General features: G+C 39.2%; 1 protein-coding gene across 2 annotated transcripts; it reads left to right on the top strand.

The window, feature by feature from the left end:
* Positions 1 to 24531, top strand: rapgefl1 (Rap guanine nucleotide exchange factor (GEF)-like 1). Of its 2 annotated transcripts, none has more exons than XM_023835776.2 (15): positions 1 to 1067; positions 10918 to 10996; positions 15631 to 15781; positions 16249 to 16346; positions 17090 to 17202; positions 17520 to 17687; positions 18109 to 18206; positions 19009 to 19131; positions 19334 to 19512; positions 20357 to 20447; positions 20826 to 20876; positions 20966 to 21053; positions 22404 to 22468; positions 22636 to 22690; positions 23477 to 24531. In XM_023835776.2, exons 1-15 carry the CDS (start codon positions 683 to 685, stop codon positions 23599 to 23601), a joined length of 1869 nt encoding a protein of 622 aa, XP_023691544.1. In that variant the 5' UTR covers positions 1 to 682; the 3' UTR covers positions 23602 to 24531. The 2 variants fall into 2 exon arrangements, with proteins under 2 accessions (XP_023691544.1, XP_023691543.1); XM_023835775.2 differs by having other exon boundaries at positions 10915 to 10996.
* Positions 24532 to 27391: the final 2860 nt, after the last annotated feature.

The following is a 27391-nucleotide window of genomic DNA, read 5'->3' as shown; positions in this document are numbered from 1 at the left end:
TACATAGACCGGCAGACGGAGTTAGCAGGGAGGGGCCACACTGAACACGCTTTCAATACATGAGGATCTCTAATAAAGCGACCAGAGCGAGCTCACGTTGGCATTACCACCAATGTAGCTACTGACTATTGCAATAGCATTCACCTACAAGACCACGCAGAAAATTCGTGAGAGATCGCATGAAACCAAGGGGGAGAGGTTCTCCTTGAGCGCCGTGCCAGTTCAATCGCTTTGTTTTTCGTGTCCTTTATGTCGTGGCATTGAGCGAATATTTAACAGTCTCACTGCAAGAAAACGACTGCTTTGAGGCAGAAGTGATCACTGCAATTTGAACGACCGTTTTTGGTTTTACACATGCCGTAGCCTTTTTTTAACATTCATTTTTGACGGCATTTCCAGAGGCAGAGGCTGAGGGGGTAAACAAGTGCAAAGCCGTCCTCAAGAAGCGCTGTGTGGAGCAGGTTTTTTTTTCCGCCAGTGCTCCCATTTATGTGAAAACGTCGTAGCTGCAAAATTTCGCTGCATTTATTTATTACTGCTTTCGACTACTGATGTAAAGGATCCATGAGCGTTTAAAATATTGTCCAGGAAGAAGAAAAACAGAAACACATTTATTCTGTATTCGTTGCATTATTATTAAGAACAACCGTACCGAAAATTCATTTGCCATCGTGTATCAAAAATGCCGGCAGGAATGAAGCCACTGGAAAAGTTTTTGAAGAAGCAGACAAACGCGCTTACTCGTGCCGGCGGCTTCGGGGAGAAGGCGAGCGGCACGGGGGCTACCAGGCGGCGGCCGAGCCTTTCGCGGGTCGTGCCGTTTTTCAGGGAGACCTCCCCGGACGGCGGGCCGGCTCGGGAGGTGTTTAGCCCAGAAACCGAGGAGCCGCCGTGCTGGCTCCCAGCCGCGGTCGACATCAGGAGTCCGTCGCTGTCCAGCGATGAGCAGAGCTCCGAGGCTAGCCTGGAGACGGCATGGACCCCGCTACCCGCGGACACCCCAGAAAACATCGCCTTGGCGGTCCTGGACGGTGTGGCCGGATGCAGGCGGCAAGGCAGCTGCTCAGGTAAGCGGGCAGCCCTGTTCTGCCAGATGCGCATTGACAGCCTGTTTACTTTTTTAAATAACGTGGTACACTGTTACTGTTACGCTGAAGTTTTTGACAGAGGCTCATTTTAATCTAACGCTACATCCGTGTGGTTGACGACCTGGAATGGGAAAAGGAGAACGAGTTATTTATGTAAAACATCCTGCTGTTGAAATGAGGGATGTGCTCGTCTCTTCAAAATAACTGCGATTAAACGGTGCTTCAGATGGATTAAGGGGTTATGCATAGCTTTAATAGGATAATGCACAAGGTGTATATGAGCACAATATTTAAGACATTTGTAGGTTAAGGGCATGAATTATTGCTCCTGTGCGTAGCCTGGATATAGGTGGTCGCGACATGTGTGCGCTGACAGCACAGCGGCAGGGTTTTGAAGCAGTTATGTAATATGCAACGGCTGACTTTTGACTGCTTATAACTGTAATATTGTGAGGCATCAGATGGGTGTCCACCATGAAAGCGAACTGGAAGCTTAGTATTACTACGCTTCATAGTGAGGTTTATTATAGACTAATTTTATCATCTGTAAACTCAATCTAAAATTAAATTTATCCTCATTATTAAGTGTGCTTGATATTCTGACCGCGGTTGGTATAACATTTAATTGTGTATACATATGACCTTTAGACAAGGTTAACATAATCCTGTAGAAGGCCTTCATTTATATGATTAAAACCGGTATTTTTTTGCCCCAACTAAATGTGCTAGATTTCAGCATAATGCTGTGCTTGTGGTACCAATTTGATGCCTTTATCAGTCTTAGCGTATGAGATTTTGTTAAAAGCCTACTTTGCAGAAATGGCGACAGTGCTCTCATTACACATCCTTTATATTGTCCAGTATTATTTTAGGAAGCAAATCTGATCAAACTCAGCCAAGTCAAGTGTTGGATGAAAAGTCTCCTTGTAGACTGCATATGACAGGTATTTACCATTTAGGGTGGAGCAATTAATTAGAATTCTTGGGTACCATAGGTCATCATAATCAGTATTAGATTTACCTGCATGCTATATATATATATATATATATATATATATATATATATATATATATATATATATATATATATATATATATATATATATATATATATATATTTTGTCTTATGGTCTTGGAAGATTTCTTCTTTTGCACCAATGTTACATTATGGGACCTATTTTGTGTGTCACAAGCTATAGATAAATCATAACTATGGGAATATAGTATAGGCCTACTTGGCCACTAAAATCTGGGGTAACAGACAAAGCTGCCAAGATGCAGATGTTGAAATTCTCTGATGAGATCTCCATGGGGTTCAAGTTACTTTCGGAACGTCAAAGTCTGTTTATGTCCTATATACACATGTTCAACTTATTTGAAGTTGAATTGAATTTAAAAATTAAGTTGATAATAGATAACTTGGGACAAAAAAATGACAAAATTATTTGTCAATAGAGGGTAAGATTTCAGTGTCTTTCCGTGTGGTTTTAGAACCTAAAAAAGGAAAAAAATCTATAATCAATTTTATTTCAGCCTTACTAATCAAATTTTATCAGTAAATGGAAATTATAACTATGAGATGTATGCAAATTTTGAGAAATTGTAACATGAACTTAGATTGTTAAAAACTTTGTGTTGTGTTTGAATATTTAAAATGTTGACTGCATTTTTTTGTAGGTACAACTTATACAGAGAATGGGGCTGTTGCCGTTCTTCTCTTTGTGGAACTTTGCATGTTGTACTTTGAGATCTAACAGGAAAGCTATCCACACACTACTCCGCCTTAGATAGACTCCAAAGGTCAATTGTAAGCCTAGCATTCCTATTAAATTACAAGTGTATGATTCACCAAAATACACGTCTAGCATTTTTTTGTGTGTGTGTGTACCGTGCAGGCAGACATGGTTAAGCACAGTTGCGGAATTAAAAATGAATGAAGTACATACACTACTGAATCTGAAATCCCCTTTAGTTGCCATCAAGTAGCATATTGTTATTTTATCTGTAGTGGGAAATAAATGTTTCAAATTTTTGCTTCTAGTTGAAAGAGGGTCGTAGAAATGTAAGTAGTATAGTGTTATGTACAATAAGGAAAAAATAAGTGAATAAAATATGAATGTAAGGAACAGCATTATATAAATTTAGGATAGAAAAAATTGCGTATTGTTTTTATTTTGCTATGGTGTTTTGTTTTAGTTTCACCTGAGAAATTCATCAGGCAATTAAATAGAAACGTCCGGTTTCACTTTTTTTGTTAGATGACATTTTAAGTCCATGAACGGTATAAGTAGGATAGTGACTTTAAATATGGGCATCCATTTGAACTGGAAAAATGGTTAGAAGCCAGTATTCATATTCATGGTGTAAGTTTGCACAGCTTAATGTAAAACTACTGAGACTACAGTTAAACTTTATGCTGTACTGGTAATACCGTCCATCTTCCTATGACTTATTCAGTACAATCTCAGGCATGATAGAGCACAAGGTAGAGGACCACCCTGTATGGGATTCCAGTCCATTGGATGACACACACACACACACACAGGTTTGTAATTATATCTTTGTGGGGACCCTCCATTCGTTTCTGTGGGGAAAATTCTAATCCCAACATGAGGACCTTAACCCCTACCCAGCCCTGACCTTAACCATAAGTAACCAAACAAAACACGAGACTCTTGGCATCTTTAGTTTTTTGATTGCATTCACAGATCTTTGTGGGGACCTGAAAAATGGTCCCCACAACATGAAAATAACAGGTTATTACATTGCAGGAAACATTTGGTCCCCACAATGTAATATAAACCTAATCCCCCCCACACACACAGAGGGTAACTGAGGGATTTGACCCCCAGCACTGGAAGTGTAATGCAACCTACTGAGCCTTCATCCCAAATTATACTGGGATATAAATTCATTAAAAGCTATTTATTTTTAAAAGTGATTTATTTACTACTATATTTGTATTAACATTATTTTTGACTGTTTGAGAGCAGATTGAGCTGCAACAATAAATTTTATTTGAAAACAATATAAAATGAACTATATTTGTATGTCCAGAATATTACTTGTATGATTAGGGTAGGGTGTTAAGATTTTTTTTCAACTAAACTGTATTCAGCTGGTATGACACATTGGCCTCATGACTCTTGGGCTAGGGGTGCAAATCCTGCCTGTGTCAAGCTTGCATGAATGCATTGGTGTGAATTGGTGGTGTTACATTCCCGATAGTGAAGTGTATGCCCTGATGTGGACTAGTCAAGAGATTATAGAAAATGGGTTGATAGGCAACTACAGTTAAGGGTTTGGGAAGAATGGACTGTGGAATGCTTTCTAGTTTAAATGATCTGATTACTGATGTAGACTGAATTGTTTGATATTTTAATACCTGTGTTAGATTTTTCCCCCGTACTGCTCCATCAATGCTGGGTCCAGGCAAGTCTCTAGACCAGTTTTTCAGGAGAAGCATCTCAGTTACATGACTTCTTTTTTTTTTTTTTCTTTTTCTCAGCATTGTCTGACTTATTTTTCTTGGGAAAAGTTCAGTCCATGTTCTGGCAACATTTTCCCAATATAAAGAAAAAAAACTGGTCATGCAACTTTTGATGCTTTTCATCAAAAATTCTCATCAGCTTCTGCAGCGCAGTGAGGTGGAGCAGTGGTTAGCACTGTTGCCTCATACCTCTGGGACTGGTGTGTGAGTCTTTGCCCAGTCTTTGCATGTGGAGTTTGCATGTTCTCCCCTTGTCGGCTTGGGGTTTCCACAGTGCAGAATCTTGCTAAGTTGAATTTGATTTGCCATATTGTCTGTGTGTGGGGGGGACATGTATATATTGCATTGTGGGGATCAAATATCCCCGCAATGTAATGATAACCTGTTATTCTGATGATGTGGGGACCATTATTTTGGTTTTATAAAAATCTGCAACCGAAAAACTAAGATAGCCAAAGGTGTTGTATATTGCTTGGTTACTTATGGTTATGGTTAGAGCTGGGTATGGGATAAGGTTGTCATAGTTGGGATTACGGTTTTGCCCATAGAAATGAATGAAAGGTCCCCGCAAAGAAATGAATACAAACGCGCGCGCGCGCGCGCGTGTGTGTGTGTGTGTGTGTGTGTGTGCCTGCATTGGCTTATTCCTTGCCTTGTGCCTGTAGCTTCCGGAACATGACCCCTAGGTCCCCGCATTGGACAAGCGAGTATAGAAGGTTGATAGGGATTTCTCAGGTATTGCTTTTACCTGTATCTTTCTAACTACTTTACCTCAGTTATTAAAGCTTTGAGGACCACATGAGCACTTGTATAGAAGCAACAAATGCTATGTATACTGCAACATGATCAAAGAGGAACGTTTTGGGTTTTGTGTGGGAGTCGTGTTACTTTAAAAAAAAAAAAAAAAAAAAAAAAGGTTTATGTAACAAAGCCAGCCCTCCTTTGCCTGGCCGCTTGGCTTATAGATGCATGCCACCCTGCTCCAAGCACACACACTTCAGTCACACTTCAGAATGAGTAGAGCATGAAGGGGTCTGGAGGCTGGTTGACTGTCTTGCTACCACTGTCCTGCTGTGTGTGTGTGTGTGTGTGTGTGTGTGTGGGTGCGTGGGGCTGTGTGTTTACATGGCAACCCACAGGCCCAGTTCACATGGCAACCAGTACATCGAGAAGGAGTAGGAGGAATGGAAGGGAGAATTATAGAGGAGGGGGTGTGAGAGAGCATTGAAATGCTTGGATATAGCAGAGCTGATAGTCAGTAAAATGGGACGGGAGGCAGCATAAATGAATAATCAGCATTGCAATATACATAAAGATGGAGCGTAGCTACATAGAGAGACATCATTTGGTGCCGCCATAACGCAGTGTCTTGAGGAAACCTCTTACCCATATGTTGTTTCTGAGACACGTCATCGGGAACTTTCCAGAGCTAGTTCCCAATGCACAGAAAAGTTCAAGACCCATAACAAGACAGAGCTAATTCACTAAAACTAACCTATTCTTACCAGATCCTAATTTCCAGGGTGCTGAAAACCAGATTTTTTTTTTTGCAAGGGGAATCAGAAATATGATTGCAGAGCAGTGAGCAACTAGAATCCTGTTGTTTTAAAATGATCTACTATAGAAGCCTGTTATGTAAGTGCCGCATGACACAACTGGTGCCCGTTAGTTAGCGGGCGTTGGTGCAGGTATTTAATGTGGGCAGAACATTGTGGACAGCAGTTAATGTATGCTGCCATGCTATAGCTCGAGACATCCCTCTAGAGCAGGGGTGGGCAATCTTATCCGCAAAGGGCCGGTGTATATGCAGGTTTTTGGGATAACCTGTAGGTCAGCTGTTCTAACCCAGGTGTGAGGGCTCTTCAGCCAATCAGTCCTCTAATTAGTAATCTAATAAGGGAGTTGCAGCAAGAACCCGCATACAGTGGCCCTTTCTGGATAAGATTGCTCACCCTTCCTCTAGAGTCAAGGCGCACCTGTAAATTTTGGTCTGTACTCGTCAGTTAATTAAAAACTCTGTTGGTTGATGATACACAGACTTCATGTTATTAGGGCCTATGTCCAAATGGCCCCCTTCAGATGAATATTTTCTAGTATAGATGGTGTGTGTGCGTGTGCGTGTGTGTGGAATATGTAGACCCAGATAGAGCAAGCAGTCATTGACTTATGGAAAGAAGACAAGGGTGAAGTGGTTTCATACCATCCAGACTGTTTAACATACATGCTCTCAGGAAATCTGAGAATAGCATAATGTGCTGTTATTTATAAAGCACTAGTATCCTCTGGAAGAGCGCAAGCTCTATTTTGTTGACCTCTGACTGTAGAGCTGCAAGCTGACCTAGATAACACTGGATATGTGGTGGTCATGTATGGGCGAGTAAAAGTAGCAATACTGTGGACAGAGCATAGTATCAAGGATCATGAAACAACATGAAACGGACATAAATACTTTATCATAAAAACTTCACTGGTGTTCATCTATAAGTTATGCAGGTGTTTGATTGAGAGTAAGATAATTAAGCACATTGAATATAATAGTATATGTTGTGCAGTGATGCAGCCTCACCATGGAAGCATAGTGTAGCATTCAGGCAGACATTCCTTTAGACTGCTCACTTGCTGAGTGATTATGAGCATAATATTTAAATTTATCTGAAAACGATATGTCCATCCATCCATCCATCCATGCATCCATCCATCCATCTCCTCATTGAGTACAGGGTCATGGGGGAGGGCCTGGAGCCTATCTCAGGCAGTATAGGACACAAGATATTTAATAAGCAATGTACTGTTAATTACCACTATAATCTGTTTTTCACACAAAGCTTAATAAAATCCTACTGGGACCTTGATTTACATAAGTATCTTAATGTGTTATTGTTTCTCTTCTTGATGTTCTCTATAAAATATTTAATATTTTTTCCCAGCTTTTTGGTCTGATTTTTAATCTCATTTTAATGATTTTCAAAATGAAGCCCAAAAAACTGCTTCATAGAAAACCAGTTCAGGCAGTTGTTAATCAGTCTTCATCACATTGCACTGTACAGGAGAGTTAGCGCTGAATCACAGATGTATAGGGGATGCTTATGCAATGACCTGTGAAAATACTAAAGCTTATTCATCTTCCTTCCTCAAGCAGAGTGTTGCCTGTAAATTCCGCAATTTCATAACCCTAAATCATATGTTTTGTAGTTCAAATGGACACTTTCATGTTCACCTATAAACCCATCCATCAATTGATAAGAAAATTCCTTTTTCAATAAATTTTGTATATGAGATGTTTACTCATAAATAATATTCAAATAATATTTTGAATAATATCAATTTTATATGGCATCAAAGCAGAGGGAATTATTAAAAAATGAAAATATGTCAAATGCAGCTATAATAACAAAAGTCATTAAACTATTTGAACAATGTTCATTATATATTTTAAATAACAAGCAATGCATTTAGCATTTACGTTTCTTATTCGCTCATTTCCAAGAGAAACGAATGGGAGAATAGACAGATGGGCGAAGGAGAGGAATAGACACTGTGAGTGCCTGCTCTGTTCATCCAGAGTCGCTGCAGCCCACGCAGCCTGTGAACAGCCTCCAAAAGTTCTCTTTTGCATTTATCAAACACATAAACAAATGTAAATCTTTTACAGGTTAAGACACATCCAGCAAGCACCATGGTTTCCTTACAGCCACTGGAATGTTATGGCAAGGAGAAGCTCTGATTGTGGCCATAATTGTAACCTCCATTTCTGAATTTCCTGCCCGTTGCTTTGATTTTAGCATTTTGCATTTAGCTTCTTTCAGTAAGAATCTCATTTGCAGCAGCTGCCTCTTCACTCTCCTCTCTCCTCTCTGTATCCCTCCCCCTCCGGGGGGTTCTGTCACCACAGCCACTCAACAGTGCGTCTCCCAGGCAACGCTAGGGAAAAAGAGGTTGAAAATATGCACACAATATCCTCGCAGGAATACACAACAGACACACTGCAGTCTTTCCACGTGACTGCAGAAGATGTCCAACTAGAAATGATACAATAATTCCAGGGCACTGCGGTGTGATCTATTTAATTTTTAGTATGACACTAATTAATGCAGTATTAAGGTGGTTGTTTAAATAGGCGATGTTAAAAAATAACTAATTGCAGAATGGACATTTGGCTACTTGAAGGTATATGTGTCAGAATAAAAAAGAGTAGAGATGAAAGTATTTGTTTTTAATTATGTTTGTATATTATTTCTTTCTACTGTGTGTAACTTGGGAGGAACCTATATTTGTCTAGGTCACCAGGAAGCAAGTTAGTAATTCTTTCGTTTTACATGTATATCTAGACATAACTTGCCTTAAAGTGAAGTATTTAATTATGTTATGCAAAAATGTCTTATTGTGTTTATAAAAGGCATGTCATGGTTAGGGTGGCACAGTGGCTCTGTGGTTGGCTCTGTCACTTTCCTCCCGGGCCGGAGGTCTGATTTCTGCCTGTGCTGTGTGTATGGAGTTTCCATGCTGTCTGTGTGTCACGTGTGTTTGTTTCTGCAGTCCTAACACACACACTTGGCCTATAAGGCATCCCTTAATTGTGTGTATGTGTATTTATCCTTTGATAGACTCTCACCTCAGCCTGGCTGAATCCTTGCTATGTGCTCATTGGTGTCTGGAATTTAGCTCCAGCTTCCCCTGTGATCCTGACCAGGATAAGTGATTGAAAAATTGGAGAATATAGGCCTGTGTATAACAATTTGCTGAGAAAAATCCTGTCTGATTAGTGATTGCATTTGTTTGAATACTCTTCCCTCCAACATTTACAGTAAATCCTTCCGTTTCCAAGCAAGGAATATCAGCTTTTAATCATAAGCTAAGTGAGTGTACAGGAAAAAGGTAGACACGCCTGAACTTGCAACTGTCTCCTAGCAAAGAGAAAAATTAATGCATAAACCACAGTAGCGCTCTAAGTAGTGATTTACAGCATTTAATACAGCATATTTAGCATGTACTTGGGGTTTGTTCATACTTTTATTGATTGACTGACCACTTTTTGTTTTATAAATTGCAGGCAAGTGTAAATCATTTGGACACAATGTTTATGGCATGTTACAGGGGGTAAACAGTCACCCCCTATGGTCCTGCAGCTGCTGCATTGTAGTGGAGGAGGGTGGGGGTTTTCATACATAATATAAAAATGTAGGTGCGAGTTTTGGTTCAAGGAAGACTTGTAGTTGGCTAGAATTAAAGCTTGATTCCTTGTTGAATGTGTACATTACTCAGAACCAGAAACTCGTCAAATATTTGTAAATGCATTTCTAAGATATTTGGAAATTATATTCAAAATCTGGATGCCACAAGATCTGATATACTTTTATTGAAAGAAATACTTGTGTGAGTAAATACTTATATCAGTAGTGTCTTTATACATCAATCAGAAATGTACTGATATTATTGTAGATGCCCGTGTTGTGTAAGAAGTTATTGATTCACTAATTAACCTTGATTTAGCTCTGAAGTTGACTGAGATGTGCATATATAATCCCAATAGAACTTAGGCATCCCCATTTAAAATCCAGCTTTATCAGTAACCTATGGATTTAACATATTTGAATTCCACATAAAAATGGACAATCAATTAGTCAAGTTCATTATTTTGAATAAAAGTTTTGGCTTAGGGGAAAATGGGGGTATATCCTACGACTTTTAAGGACCAAGGATTAAGCACTCCCAGCCTTGGGTCTCAAGTTAACATTACTGTTATATATTGCACCTACAGAGTTCAGTATGCAGTTTAAACAGATTTATATTTTTGATCCAGCTTTTATTCACATTGTCTACTTTTTCCAGTTCATAGAAATTTGTATTTTCCTATGATAGTATATTTCTGTGATCGATTCAATCACAGATTCAGTAAATAATCAGAGCATAGAGTATAAACATAATTTCCACATTATTCTTGTGCTAGATAAAATGCAAAGGGTGCGTCAGCAAACATGACATAAAGGTTTCTGATGAATTGTCTGAATATGATTCTTGTTGATTGCTGAAACAAAAAAGCTTTAACCTCTTTAGATCAATTACATTGTAATATTAGTAGTGTGATGTGTTGTATACATATTACATAAGATTTTGTCTGTTGGAAAATTGTGCTGTATAGAAATGTTAATAATGATACTAAAAACAATACTGTACAAATGAGCAATCTTTAATTACTAAAAGTTACTAACCTGATAAACTCTGACGTCAAGGATTATCACCTTGAAAAGGATTTGTTGTCTCTTTTAAAGTTCTAAAAGAGTATTGCTAACTCATACTCTACTCATTCCCTCCCCCTCTCCTCTCTTCACGGTATAGCAGAGATACTCCTGGATGACTTCATGCTGACACACCCCATCTTCCTGGCCCCTGACAGGTTCCAGCAGGTCCTCCTTCAGCAGTATCCTACTCAGTATGCAATGTTTGTCACCGTGTGTGCGTGTCTGTCTGCCTGAATGTTTGCCTCTTCGCTGTAGCTCTCTGTTTTATATCTATTAAACTTTGAGGGAAATTTGGTTTAGGAAATACCCTGTACCTCAGATATTGTTTACACTGCAGTATTAATGATTTCCAGAAACTGTCCAGAATTGATTTTATAAATTGTATGAATGTAAAAAGTAAAATGTTTTTTCGTTCTCTTTTTTTAAAAATAGTTTTTGCCTACATTCCTCCCAGTGAGGAAGTAAAACATGCATCCGTGTGAAAATTTTAGAAATTCGTCACACAACAGCTTGCTTAAGTAGGCCAGCCTGTACGTCTGACGGGAAAGGTGTCAGGATAAATGAGAGAAGCAGAATTTTCCTGTTCCTCTGAGTGCTGTTCTTTATCCAACATCTAATATAATTTACTATATCCTCTCTGAAGGATGCATGTACATTTTTTTAGGATTTAAAAACACAGTGTGGCTCTAATATTTATTTAAATGCAAGTGAATATGTTTTTTCCAGTTACACTTTATCTTGTTCTACCTGAGTGATTTGTACCGGCTTACTTTTTGTTTCTCTCCAGCTTTTAAGACCTTGAATAATCTATTAATTTTAGCCAAGAATCAAGGCTGTAATATGCAATGGATAAGCATGGATTTGGGCCAAACCACTGTGGGGGGGCTGTTGATTCAGCATCGCTAAATACCCCACTGCATACAGAGCTGCTAAGGATGTGACATAATGTAGAGTAGCACTCATGATTCAGGCAAGATGTTTTAGGATTTAGTGATGGTATTTCACCTTTTAAATAATGCGTAAAAAATGGTATCCAGCAAAGTAACTCACAGTGTATTAGTTAATTTAGTTTCATAAAAAAAATATTTAATAAATAGGAAAAAAGGAAAGTACTGCAGCAGAATTTACCTTAATAGCACCACAGATGAAATTGCAATTGCTCTCAGGAGCTGGTGTACATGAGAACAGTTATTTTTGTTGTAGATATTTTTAAATGTCTGCCCATATTAACCAGAGTGAGTTGCACCCTTCCACTGACCAAGGAAATCTTGTTCAAATGGAGTGTCTCATTTGTAGTGAAAATATTATCTGCCATAGTTCAATTTCACTAACATGGATGCATGTTTTTCCACACAAATATTGAATAGTACTGAAGATAAGTGAAGCAAACAAGCTCCAAAAACCAATTTCAATTAAATTTTTCAATGTACAGGCATATATGACCTATTTTTCCTTGATTGTTACCAGTTGATCTATTATAATATAAACCCTTATTTCCCATTGGGTTTCTTTTCTGGAAACCCATTTTGTACCATAGAAAAATTATTCCTTAAATTGACACCAGAGTTGGTTGTCAATATAAATGTTTAACCCTGTGAAACATTTCTGAGCATTTTTGAAGTGCCTTAAAGCATAGCATTATCTTAACCATAAACTGAACCTGCACAGATCTAGGTCTTCATTAAATTATACATTTTGGGCATGTTAGCTTGTTGTGCCTTCTTTTAAGTCACATAGTAGTAAAGTTAGAAACTTAATTTTTTGAAAAAAAAAAAAGATAAGTTTGGAATTAAATAATCTTTTTCATTTTGTATTCCTACAGTTTTAGAATGTTCTGTTTTTACTTAGAATTTGCATTGCAGAAAGTACAATCATCTAAAATAAGAACAAAACATATTTGGTTGGCCTATCACCTTGATAATATGTGATTTGCTGCAGCCTATTTCAGTAGCCACACAACAAAAGGCAAAGTACACTTTGGGAGGGATGGAGGTAAATGGCATGCACACATTCACTCGCACTTAAACACCAGATCACAGATGACAGTTTAGCTGAACCGCGATTTATACTAGGAAAACTGCTTGGTAGCACAAAACCAAAAGTGAACACTGGTCAATCGATTGATTAAATATTAAAACATTGCTTTTTTTTTTTTTAAAGAAAATTAATAATCTATGCCTTATGTAATTATTAGTATAATTCACGTTACTAAAGTTAACTTTGTTAATATATTTATAGAAAAACAGATGGACAGACAGCATCCCCTGGGTTGTGATGTTCGGCTCTTCTGGGTCTGTAGCTTCATTCAGATACTCATGCATGGGATGACCTGCAACGCCTGTTTGCTTGACTTGCCATGCTATAGTATATTGTAAAAATGCCTGTGGGAAATGTCCATGCCGTTTCCATCCAGAAATTGGTGAAGGTCTTAATGTGGATGATCCAGGCATAATGATTTATGGACTTCTATGTGGTCACAGCTGTAGATGATACGGTTTGCCCCATACAGTCGTTAAAATCCCCTTTCTTCCAGAATGTGAGTTTCACATGCTTACCCTGGTTAATAACAGATCCATTACTTTTGTTACTGTAACAATGGATGACTACTGCTTATGACTCTTACGCACTTTTGTTATGCAATTTACCATGTGGAATCCAGCCAAAAAGTAGCCAGAAATTGTACAAGATCACTTGGAGAAATGGTTCTGGACAGCGGAACATATTAGGGAAACTAAACGATTTCACTGACCGTAACGGAGAATGGTAGCATGAAGGTATTATTAACACTTACTCTTTCAGTAATCTCTTAAGTGTGTCATGGTCTAGTGTAATTAAAGCTCCTTCAATATCTTCTCCCAACAAGTGTGCTGTCGTGTCAAATGCCTTCTTATGTGAAACAAGCCATAACTTGAGAAGGATGTATTAATAACGGACATCTTTGGGAACCCTTAGATTTTGGTCCTACTGGTCTTGGAACCACTGCATCAGAAACATGATCTTATTCAACTGAGCATCCTTCAAACCAAGTTAAAACGGTCAGTAGCATCCAACAGTCCAAAGAGAATAATTGTATGACTGGTGATACATTTTCCTTTGTGATATTGCTCTGTACATGAGTGTACAATTCTAAATTATTATATGATCTTGATAAGTGTCATTTATGCAATACATATTTAATTGGAAACACTTAGCTGATGCCTACAGAGATGTGCAAATGATGCAGAAGCATTGTGCAACAAAGATTTGCCATTGTATATATTTTTTTGAGCACGCATCTGAGTAAAAGAACTACAATTTCAATTAAACCAAATGTAGGGGGCTCACAGACAATTATTGCAAGTTTTCATAAATCTAAACAAGTTGTTGCTTAACAGTCGTGCATTATAAAGAAATTTAAAAATCCAACTGGACCAGACATCTTATAAACATGCCCCTTAGATATCAGTTCTGGGGCCCAGATACTCTTGTATTCCAGATATCTGTTGAAACAGTTCAAGTCCATGATAATACCTTTATAAGTCTTGATGGAATGTAACTCGCATTGAAGTCTCTGACTGCCTGCTGTTTCCCTGTCAGTTCAGATACCAACACATCAGAATTACAGAATGTTAGGTTGCAGGAGAATGTCATGCAAAAACAATGGTATAAACACACTTCCTTGGTCTCCGTTTTGATATTCCTCCTTATAGAAGGTGGAGAGGCAGACCCTATTCTGTCCAATATTAAAGATGCTTAAAAGCAACCTGGGATCTCCCATTTTCCTCATTCTGATGATGCTGGAAAAAAGCCTGCATGTTTAAATTGACATAACACTAATGCGAGATCCCTGACTAGATGTAACCACCCTCTTGCAGTTCAAATCACTGTCACCATGTGGGAGTCCGTGGACTGTATTGCCTTTATTTGCATAGGCACGCATCCTCAGACTTTTTACAAAAAGAAAACACCATCATATCTTAATCAGTGCATTTTTATTCATTTACATTAAGCAAATAAAACTTCTGAGGGCAGCCATGTAGGGATTTTTTCTGAATAATTATCTATTATGAAAAGGACATGCAATGAATCTTAAATAATGAACTCTAATAAAACCACAATGGGTGTGTTATATAACATTATTGGAGTTCTGCACATTTTAATTATATATAAAATGCATGACGTTTCCCTTGCAGTTTTGATTTCACACAGGCAATTCTTCAGTGATAAATTGTGAAATAAGACACCTAATTGCTCTGTGGTTATTTTGATTCACTGGACTACTCTGTCAAGCTTTTCCACAAAATGAGTTTTTGTGCTGTGTTCCGTCCATTTTCTTGTTTATGAGAGAAAAGGGTGAGGCAAGAAAACGTGGGTGTTACGGGTGTGTCTCTGCGCCTGAACAGTTTGGGCATGGCTATAATTACACCTTACATCTGGACATACTGTGTGTTTTTCCTTCTTTGTGTGGCAGCTTACAGGATGTGTGTGTGTGTTTGTCTTCACCTGAGGAGTGTTCCTGAATGTAGTTTTGTCCTGGACTGAACTGCTATGTAACAATGTACAGTGTGCATGAACATGTGCAAAGCTCAAATTTGTTGTGTCGTTTTAATAATTTAATGCATTTCATTAAGCCTTTTCAGGCTACTGATCATTGTTTGCTTTCTGTGAAATATATAATAACCCTATAGAAAAAAGCTTTTGATGTTCATAATGCAACACTTTTCGTTAAGGTGGCATCGCCTACTACAGTCCAATGTGGGTTGGTGTTTTTGTAAAAATGTATGCATTTGCCAAGTGCTACAGAAATTCAGCTTTTCCTTGACATTCGGGTCAGATTTGGGGCGGAGGGGAAGCAGGGGGAGACCTGGCCTGGCTGGGATGGGGCAGAGAGGAAACAGGCTGTCTTGAGTGTGGCCTTCCGCTACCTGGACACCTATCGAGACCTATTGCAGGAAGAGGGGGAGAAATCAAACAACTTCCCCAAGGTACAGTTTACTATGTCACATACATTTTTTTTTTTCATTACATAACTACTAAAACGCAAATCCTGTTCTTCTATTAACAATCACACCAACTTATATACTAACCAACATACAAGCATGAGATATTGGATCCTGAACTGTATGATGCCATTTCAAAGCCTATATTTCAAAGAATTTGTTTAAGTTTAGAGCAAGTACCTTTGAAATCACGTGTTATAGTGTTTGTGCTATTAGTTACTCAAATTTGTACATTTTTTAAATGCTTTTTTTATCAGCATGTTTGCTTTGTTACGGGGGGGGGATGAGGGCTGTTAGGGTTGTCAAAGTCCAGGGAGTTACCTAACACTACGTGCAGCTAAAGATATCATTTTTGCAATGCTTTAATTTAGCCTTTTATATTTTATTGTGGTAAATGTACGCAAAGAGTTCCAGCACTGTTTTATGTTCCTCTTTCTCTTTATTGCTTTCAGGAGCTTTATTTATGTGCTGCCCAGGAGTTGAGCAGATATCCAGAGCTGGTAGAGGATGTGCTTAAACTGCAGCGCTGGACTGAAATTCTACAGAGTCAGTGAGTGAACATGCTCAGCACAACTAAGACTACCACTTCAGACATCACTACGCTCTGCTATTCGTTGCTTGCCACTAAATGCATCAATACACACTATCAACACAATTGCTGCTGCAAAAGCAGAAGCCTATAAAGCCCTTTTAGCTGATTGCCAAGCATGTTTAGTTTTACCATTTCCCTCACCCCCAGCCAACTTCAGCTTGAGCTTTGAGCTTCAAAAGAGACACCCAAGCCAGCCCACTCTGTAGAAAAAAAAATTAATGCTGCAGGCACTACAAGAGAGTGGAGGCCACGGCAATAAAGGAATTCCCTACTGCACAGCGTCAACAGGAAAAAAACAGGGAATAACAGGCTTTCTACTGAGTAAGGTGCTGTTTGGAAGCCCCACACCCACACGCAGTATTTGTGAAAAGATCAGTATGTGTCAGCTCAGACTGCAGAAATGCTACTAAGCTTAATAGTTCAAAATTGTTTCGGCTGTGGATTACATGGTTAAAACAACACCGATCTTTTACTTGGAATTTAACCAACATGAGTGCCAGTTCAGATTCACACTCCAGTGTTAAAAATTCTTCATCTTAAAAGGCTGCCAAACCCAAGGAAGCCACACAATTCAGCACTGCAGTACACAGACCACAATGGTGTAATATGGACTTGCAAAAATTAAAAATGTATACAAATCATGCCGCGTTCCGCTCAGACAGCTCGATGGCTAGAAAAATCTTTGTTGGCACTGTTTCTAGAACGGAGGAAGACAAGGACAGCAAAAAGAAGCAGGTACGACCATTGTTTCGACACTTCCGCCGCATTGACGCTTGCCTGCAGCCACGAGAGGCCTTTCGGGGTTCTGACGAAAGTGAGTAATCCATGTGTTCTTTATTAGTAGCAACAAAAATCAAGGTGGAACAAAGGTTGTTAGCTTACAATAGATCTAGACAATTATATTTATTTTCTTGTACATTAAACGATGTTGGCGGACTAAATGATGAAGGAGATTATAATATGAACACTCCAGTGTTAAATGAGAATGTTTTTAAGGAGCTGTTGTAGCAACTGCTGTGTGCTGCTAATCTATGGCAATCTATGATTTTTTTTGTCAGAAGACAATAGTTCTGGAGATGGATGTGGAAAGCATGTACTGCAGGCTTAAATGAGTCTTTTTTTTCTGTATAGTTTTCTGTAGGGTGTACATGCCAGACCACTCTTACGTGACCATCCGTAGCCGGCTGTCGTGCCGTGTGGGCGAGATCCTCGCTCTTGTGCAGGAGAAGCTGCAGTACAGTGAGGACCAACCCAGTCGCCCAGGAACCTTGATACTTGTGGCAGTAACATCCTCTGGAGGTAATACATGCAGGTTTATTGTGTCCTGCAAAAACTAGAATTAGTACCATAGTTTTAAATATCTGTGTAAATGAGGGTGCCATCAGAGTACAGAAGCCCCCTTTCATATCACAAATAATTGTAAATAATTTTAATTGATTGTAACAAATGATTTATATTTATAAAATGACATATACATGTGTATGTGTGCGCGTGTGTGTATGTATGTGTGTGTGTGTGTGTGTGTGTGTGTGTGTGTATATATATATATATATATATATATATATATATATATATATATATATATATATATACACACATACACACACACACACACACACACACACAAACTTAAGTACCTAACACTAGTTAAAATATACAAAAATATAAAACTCATCAGTTCTATATAGGATTAACCTAATATGTTTGTGTGCCTTTATAGAAAAAGCTGTGTTCCGTCCTAGCGATGAGGCTGTCTTCACCACTTTAGGTGTCAATACCCACCTGTTTGCCTGTGAGCCACATGAACTGGAAACCCTGGTGAGACATATAATGGTGTTTGCTGGGGTATGAATTTTAGAGGAGCAAAGAACAATTGGGGCAGGTGTAGATAATGGGAAATTGCAGGGGCCATTTCATATCATCTGTGTGGTCGGGAAATGTTGAAAACGGTTTTGTTCCCTGTTGGTTTGTCTCTGTCCTGCTGGCACACAATTATTTTAATTATTTGAAGTAAAAATTGAGTGATATACCTGTCATAACTGGCAATGAAGTACAGATGCTTTGTTCAACTTCTGGTATATCTTGACTTTACAATGGTGCAGCAGGGATGCACATTCAGTAGTCATCAGATTCAGAATGTTGATCTGTTCATGGGGTGGCGCAATGGCGCACGATACCGTCTTGTGAGAGCAAGCGATGGCAGCATCCACCCAACCACGTGTTCAGTCTCTATAGCAATCGCAATTGTAAACATCTAAAACAGTGTTTCACCATCATACTTTTTTTTAAGCCAAATTTCCCCAAGCCTATTACAGTATGTCTACTAAATGTGTGTCCTATCATATCATATTCATATTCCACTTCTGATTTCTTCAACTTATGATGGGTTCATTGGAACATAACCGCATCGTAAGTCAAGGAGCAGCTGTTCTGACAGTGTTGTTTTTTTTAAATTGTTGCAATCATGTATTATAACATAATAATAAAACGTATAGTGATACTGAGCCAGAAAAAAAATATGGAGGAATACAAAGCACATTAATGCAGAAACTTGTGGTTCTAGTCGTGTTTTTGTTTTGTTTCTTCTCGGTTTTCAATTCTTGATCTGTTTGTGTCATAGCTTCCATTGCCAGAGGAAATACACTGGACTCCCGGGGACAGTAAGCTGCATGACATGAGTGCAGAGGAAGTGGCCAATCAGCTGGTTGCATTTGACTGGGAGCTCTTCAGCTGTGTGCATGAGGTCAGAAGGCAAAACAGAAACTGATAGGGAGGGACACACTGGCACATGTTTGTAGGTTACTATTCTTTATTCTGGGGGGGGGGGGGGGGTAATTTGGTGCCACAGCTGAGAAGATGTATAGGTTTTCAGTTTGAGTTTTCACTGGTGGGTTATATTAACTGTTAATTTAAAAGAGGGTTTATTTTTATTCTCATTTGGACAGGTGGAGTTTGTGTGCTATGTATTCCACGGTGAGCAAGCTCGCTGGCGCCCCCTTAACTTGGAGCTAGTACTGCAGCGCTGCAGTGAAGTGCAGCACTGGATCGCCACTGAAATCCTTCAGTGTCAGTCTCTTCCTAAGAGGGTGCAGCTGTTGCGGAAGTTTATCAAGATGGCAGCATTGTAAGTAAATGTTTGTATCGCTGTATTTCTGTGTGTGACCCTGTAGGTAGGAAGAAAATAAAGGCACCAGGCGGTGATGCTTGTTTGTGCTGATTTATTTACAAGAATTTTGAAAATGTTATGAATTATACCCCCAACCAAGTGTAGTTAAAAATAAATAACTCTTTTTCGCTGAGCAGCAACAAGGCTGAAACATGGCTAGTGGCCTAGTATGTATTCTGTTTATCCACTACAGACTTGTAATTGTTCATAAAATTTATTACATACATGAAGTATATCTAAAGAACCTGGAGCAATGTAAATTAAAGACGTCATTTTATTTTTTTTTTATTTTTGCTTTTGATATTTTTGTATTAATTTATATTTAAACAATGTCAACCGAAAATATTACAGGTTATTAAATATAAAATTAAAGTCACATGGTGATTAAGTGTAGGCCTAGTTTAGTTGCTGTAGAATCACAAATCTCACAGCATGTCATGTGAATGCCATTAGATAAAATGAAGAGACAAAAACTCAAAATACAACCACGTGCAGAAACTGTAATATAACTGGATAATGCCCTGTGCCACACAATTAATATCCAGGAATGGTTCATGAACTTGACAGTGAATGCTGCTTGATACAGTGACCAAGTCTCATTCCAATTGAACATTTGTGGAATAAGATGGAATGAGCTATTTAGAGCAAAGATCCACTATCAGTCAACTCAACGTAGCTGTTGGTCCAGCATTCCATGTCTTAATCAATCAGTAGATATTTAACACCAAAAAGGACTTTTTACAGTTAGTATAACTGATGGTACCCTTTTGGTTTGCATAAATAAGCATTCATGTGTTTTCAGGTGTAAGCAGCAGCAGAATCTATTGTCCTTCCTTGCCATTGTTCTTGGGCTGGACAATCCAGCTGTGAGTCGGCTTCGACTGACTTGGGAGGTAAATGTTGATGCTGTTACGTGATGCTTCTTGAATACGTTGTGATGACATTGAAACGCAGCAGAGTGGTGCTTCAGTTCCTCAGTGAATCGGTACATTAACGAAATGTTTCGGGCGTTATCATTCTGAAAAACATAAATGCTGCTGACAGAAATTTAATGTTTGGTGCTCAAGACCAGAACATTTTGGATGTTAATTGCCATAGAAGCACTGCGGGACTCCTAAAATAGTAGAAATGACGTAATCTGATAAACTAACGCCCATAGCACTTAACTGTAAATACAAGAAATATGTGATTCAGATGTCAATATAGTGATTATGTTCTCTGCTGTGATAAATACATTACTTGAGGTCTTGCTGATCAAATTGTCTTTTTAGGGGCTGCCTGGAAAGTTCAAGAAGCAGTTCCAGCAGTTCGAGAGCATTGCAGTTGAGTATCGATAAATAGAAGCGGTGAAGACAGGATTTTGGTTCTGTGGACATGATTGTGTAGTTGACTGGTGCATTTTTCCTGTCAGGATCCATCTAGAAATCACAAATCCTACCGGGAGTTAGTGACAAGTCTTCGTCCACCGCTAATCCCATTCACACCATTGCTGCTGAAAGGTGAGTATTTTTATATATGAATATAATTGTTATCTATACCACTGTGATTTTAAAAGTTACAAGAAAATGAATTTGGTAAATACCATTAGCAGCAATTGCTTTCTAGGTACAATTTACTGTGAAAGTTGAAAATCTCTTTGCTCAAAGGATCAGGGTTTTCCCAGAGAGGATAGGGTTAATGAGCAGCAGCAGCTCTGATATCAGAAGGCTAAACGAGTAAGTTGCGTACATGTGTAAGCGTGGTATCAGAATCTGTATGTAAAAAGACGTACATCCCAACAGTAGCACAAGAAAGCTTCAGGTCAGGCCTGCTCTGTCATTCTCACACAGCTGCTCTCCAGATGTGCTCACTTAAATATCCCCAGCCAACCACCAATGCTGAAAAAATCTAGTAGCTTTCTAGGAGAACCATACCTAAAGGTTCAGCCCTTGTGTTTAATATCCTTCCCTTATCACCTTCATTTTACTGAACACTTAGTAGCTCCAGTTCCTTGTATGATGGGGCTGACAAAGACACGGATTAGGTGTTTGGGGGAACAGTGTTTAACTCCCTATACATGTAAATATTTCTGCAGACATGGGGTTGATAATGGTGTATTTGCACAATACCTAGGTGTACATATATTTTGAAACAGTGTTTGGTCCTGAATTGAGACTTAGTTGTTTACCTGTTACGCAAACCTTCATTTCAGAAATAATGGTTGAGAATCATTTTGCTTACTGTTGTAAGTAAAGAATGCATGCCTACGATACAGCACTGAAATGCTCAAACTCTGGGGTCTCTGCTCCCTTCTACCTTTCTATTAAACACTTTCAAATGACAAATTGACTCAAACACATTAGGGTTCATTAGCAGGAGACAAGCTGAACTATGACCTGGAACAGAACTGGCAGGTGTTTTTAGGCTAGACGGACAGACAGGCAAACATTGTGCTTTTACGATGCTTGAACTACTTCTCCAACCCTTATGCAGTGTAAAATGTTGTAAATGTTTTCTAGTAAATATTCCTCCAGATGTAACCGAAAATAAAGCATTGCTTTCAGTTCCCAGTTTCTATACACCCCAAAGTTAATTTTTATTATTTTGGCAAGCTCTAATGTATCCAACACAAATTCTAAAACACATATTTTGGGCCTGGTGAGTTAATTAGAACACAAATGTAATGGGTATTGACCAGATGGCATGAAAGCTGAACTAAGGTATGTATATTTAATGTGAAAAGTACCCTGGCTTTAGTTAGATGTTACATAATTCAGCCACGTTCATGTGCACCAATAAGCAAACTGTGTGTAAATAACAGCATAACTCTCTTTTATGTTTAAATTTTCCTTTAATCTCTTGTTTCTCAGATCTGACCTTCCTTCATGAGAGCTGCAAGACCTTCCATGGCGAACTGGTCAATTTTGAGAAGATGGTAAGTTGTTATTTAACCCAGAATCTACACTGCTGTATTAGATCACTAGCTGTTCTACATCTCAGAAATGCAACTTGAATTTGCATTTAGTATAATCTACTGTATTAGTCATATACTTTTTTAGTTCCTAGCTCTTTTCAAAACACTGCACATTTTATTTTCTGAAGCACAAAGTGGCTGAGATGGTTCGGGGTATCAGGAGGTATCGGAACGGCCAACTGCGTAAGTTTCACTTCTATCTTCTTCTTTCATTACATTATTTTCATTTTTTTTTTCCCAAAGCAACATACAAACGAGGCAAATAGCACATTACAAAAATACAGCTGTCGAGGAGCCAGTCATCAGATACAGAAATGGCAGAAAACAAAACATACAAATAGATCAAAATCAAATGTATCAAAATACGAGACATGCAAGCATTGTGAAGAGCATTGTCAAAGTGAAGAGAACAGAGAACAGTGAAAGAAACCACTCCTCTCACCCCTCCTTACAGAGGATTTATATTTTTAAAAGCAGACACTTTCAACCTACCTCACCCATCAGTACAGTACAGTCCTGAGGCGATTTAGTCAGATGGTGAACTTCAAAATGAACAGCACTTCAGTGGCACATTCAATACCTTTTGATATTACGGAAATCTGGAAATCAAAAAGTGTTATTCAAGTTAAGGAGAATAGTAACTGATACAATTCTTTGTTAATATTATGTAGAGTCAAATTGCTCTGATGTTACTACAATTTACCCACTCTGCCTTTTATCAAAAAAATGCAAAATGCGCTTGAAGACTGACCTATTTTAGATCTCTCACCCAAAATTACTTTCATGACACTGTAAATGTTACAGTTTGTAGCTATTTAAAGTTACCTTTTAAAATCTCCCCCCATTTAATGACAGCAAGATCTTGTAGTTAAAAATTAGTTAAGAAAGAGTTAAAAATTGTTCTGAAAGCTCCCCCTGGTGGTTATATTTTGTCAGTATGGCTTATTTTAATGAATTCTCTCTCTGCAGTTGTTGATATGGAACCATCCCCCTCCCATCTTCAGACCAAGGCTTACGTGCGTCAGTTGCAAGTAATTGACAATCAAAACCTGCTGTTTGACATGTCCTGTAAGCTGGAACCTAAAGAGTGTTAAATGCACTACCCGATGCACACTGGGGTTTCGCATATATTTTAACACAATGCTATATAGTTGTCTATTGTATGGGACCCATTTTGTTTGCTTTTTCCTGAAGCTATATGTGTTTAGATGTATAAAAATCTTATTATCATGAATTGCAGAAGGTTTTTTTGGAAGAGAAGGAGGAATGTATGTGTATTTGATTGGGAAGTGTACAGTTATATTAATAATTTTCTCCATATTAATGTTAGGAGACCTGCTTTATTTTTAATGCTACACAACTGAAATGAATTAGCAAAGGGAAAATACCGCTAATATTATATAATGTCTGACAATTGACTCCACTTTGTTTGACTACTTGGATTTGGTAACTAAAATCTTCTAGGCACTCTGTCGTCTGAATTGCTCAGTACTGGTAGAGGCACTGCCTCGGAAGAAAGACAATCATTTTCATATGGGCACTTACCATTACCAGTTACACACTACCGTGAGTGGGCTCCAGAAAAGTGGAAGTATTTTTGTCAGTGGTGAAATGCACTTAACACTTCCTGCACTGGGACCTTGTGGAGGGTTGCACGTGCTGCCTGTATCATAAATCTGTATATAATTGTAAATAGTTAATAGACAGGAAACTCTATTTTATGTATGAGCCAAGAGATGGTCCTATAAAAGAGAATTTGTTTTGTAAATTTGATAACCGTGTACAGTTAAAGCTGTGTACAAAATGAAGGCTGCTGAGGTTGAGGAATTGTATAGATTCTTTAATTTTTTTGTTGTTTTTGAAGAATTTGTTCTTGTTTTTGTAAAGAAGTCAGTCTTCATTCTTGATAAATTGTTGTATTAAGCCTGGCCTCTAATAGAAATGCAGCTAGCAGGCTGTCTGCATGAAAGAGCTTCGAATTCTGGCTGTGGACATTATGCCCTAAATAAAGCCTGTTCTGATGAGTATGTCTGCTTACTGACAACACCTGTGCTGACACTGTGTGCTTTAAGCAACAGGCCAATATGAACGTGTCCTTAAAGGTCTTAATAATAATTTATAAAGGACGACAGGGTACCAGCAGGGCGACACGGGGTACCACTAGGGTGACACAGGGTACCAGCAGAGCGACACGGGGTACCACTAGGGTGACACAGGGTACCAGCAGAGCGACACGGGGTACCACTAGGGTGACACAGGGTACCAGCAGAGCGACACGGGGTACCACTAGGGTGACACAGGGTACCAGCAGAGCGACACGGGGTACCACTAGGGTGACACAGGGTACCAGCAGAGCGACACGGGGTACCACTAGGGTGACACAGGGTACCAGCAGGGCGACGCAGAGTACAAGCAGGGCGACACAGTACAAGCAGGGCGACGCAGGGTACCAGAAGGACGACACAGTACAAGCAGGGCGACGCAGGGTACCAGAAGGACGACACAGTACAAGCAGGGCGACGCAGGGTACCAGAAGGACGACACAGTACAAGCAGGGCGACGCAGGGTACCAGGAGGACAACACAGTACCAGCAGGGCGACGCAGGGTACCAGCAGAGCGACACAGTACCAGCAGGGCGACGCAGGGTACAAGCAGAGCGACACAGTACCAGCAGGGCAACGCAGGGTACAAGCAGGACAACACAGGGTACCAGCAGAGCGACACAGTACCAGCAGGGTGACGCAGGGTACAAGCAGGACAACACAGGGTACCAGCAGAGCGACACAGTACCAGCAGGGTGACGCAGGGTACCAGCAGAGCGACACAGTACCAGCAGGGCAACGCAGGGTACAAGCAGGACAACACAGTATCAGCAGGATGACACAGTACAAGCAGGGCGACACAGGGTACCAGCAGGGCGACATAGGGTACCAGGAGGACGACGCAGTACCAGCAGGGCGACATAGGGTACCATCAGGGCCAATTTATACATTGGGGGGCAAAATATTGTAGTAAATATTGCGTGCCTCTTGAACAGGTTTACGCACTTGAAGCGTATTATGTGCGTATACTTAGGTTTTTATTTTAGCTCTTGTACTGACAGATAGTTGTAAAACATGATGTCTCTGGACGAGTTAAAGGGGACATCTAGAGGCTCATGCTGTGTCCACACAACTAGGCCCAATGCGAGATGGCGAGCATAATACCATTATGGGACGTCCTCATTCATTATCCATCTGTCCATTTTCTATACCTGCTTTGTTCAAGAAGTATCGAACATTCTCAATGAAAAACTTGGACAATTGACTCCTTTTGTTGATCCAAGCTGATGCTGCAAAGAGTCCACAGAGCTGAATCTGGAATTAGCGCTGCCAAGGACACGGAATCTGGTGATGAGGTATCACTCAAAATGAAAAATGATCTATTCTGGCACTGCAAGAGAAAGTGGGTAATCTCAAAAATAGGGAGAACAGGGAAAAATCTGAAAATTACTTGATTACTGAGAAAACAGAGGACTGGTCTCCCACTGACGGCCTTCAGACATGGATGTACAAAGTTTTTGGGTTGGTAATGGAAAGAGATATTCTGAAGACTGAATGCACCCATCTCACTTTGCATTCACAGCCTGATCGTCATGCCCCAAATTGGTCACATTTCATTCCTGCTAAACTTGTTGTACGCACTGCATGGGATGTTCAGTCCATAGAATTACCAGAGGTGGAGACCCAAGTGACTGACATGTAACTGGACTTGGACTCATGTCAAATTTGATGACTTGTGACGCGGCTCAGCAAAACACATGGAATGACTTGGACTCGACTTGAGGGCAAATGACTCAAGACTTGGACCTCATGACATGAGAAGACTTGAGGCTATAGTCCCCCCTCTGGATACCATAAAGTTAATTTTATAATTTCAGTGTATATTAATTCTCTGTTGTCTGCATTTTCATTTGGCCGAATGCAAGGTCTCCTGAGACAGTTGGAAACATGTATCACTTCCTCTCTTTTCAACCTGTTTCTGCCTTTGAAGGACAATGTACTCTGGCGGGTTCTTGCTGCAGCAAGTTTTAATCACTAAAGGTAAAAAAACATCTGACATAGGTAGGGACTCAAGTTACATGACTCACAATTTGACTTGAACATGAGACACAAATTTGATGACTTATGACTTGACAGGAAAAATGATGGAAAGACAGGGACTCAACTTGGACTTGAGGGCACATGACTTGAGACTTGACTCAGACTTGCAATGTTCTCACTTGAGACTCACCAAGGAGTGACTTGTTCCCATCCCTGAGACTTACAAGCGAAAAATAGCTAGTTTTATCATGGCTTCTCTGTTTGTACAATCCGGTTCGGAAGCAGGTTAAATACAGATTAGAGCTTTGCTGCTTGTCTGGTAACCTTGCTGATTTTGGTTTGAGATGCCCTTATATAGTCTCTGGGAGATTGTTTTGCAACATAGAATGAAAATAGTCACTTCTGATGGAGATTTTTTTTATATGTTTTAGTGTAAAACATTTCACTACACACATGTACAGTGTATGTTTGTGTATATGACAAATATAATTAAAACTATGTCAATGAAAAAGCACACAGTCAATATCAATGCTTGTTTTGTTTATCTTGAGTCTTTCAGTTCCAGACATACTTGCTGTTGTCCTGTTTTTTTTTTTTTGCATTTTCTGTTAGGATGTCCATGTTTCTCTATTATGAAAATACTCCCATCATTAGCCAGAGGTGTCACGTACTTGTTTGAGAAGTCCCTGTTACCCGAACATATGCTCTGAACTTATGAGTCTCAGTGTGAACTCTTTATGGACGGAGCTGACATTAGGATTTCTTCCCTGGAATATCAAAAGCATTCATCATTCAATAAAA

Source organism: Paramormyrops kingsleyae, chromosome 5 (genome assembly GCF_048594095.1).
Source record: "Paramormyrops kingsleyae isolate MSU_618 chromosome 5, PKINGS_0.4, whole genome shotgun sequence".
Classification (NCBI taxonomy): domain Eukaryota; kingdom Metazoa; phylum Chordata; class Actinopteri; order Osteoglossiformes; family Mormyridae; genus Paramormyrops; species Paramormyrops kingsleyae.
This window is presented reverse-complemented; position numbering and strand designations above follow the sequence as displayed.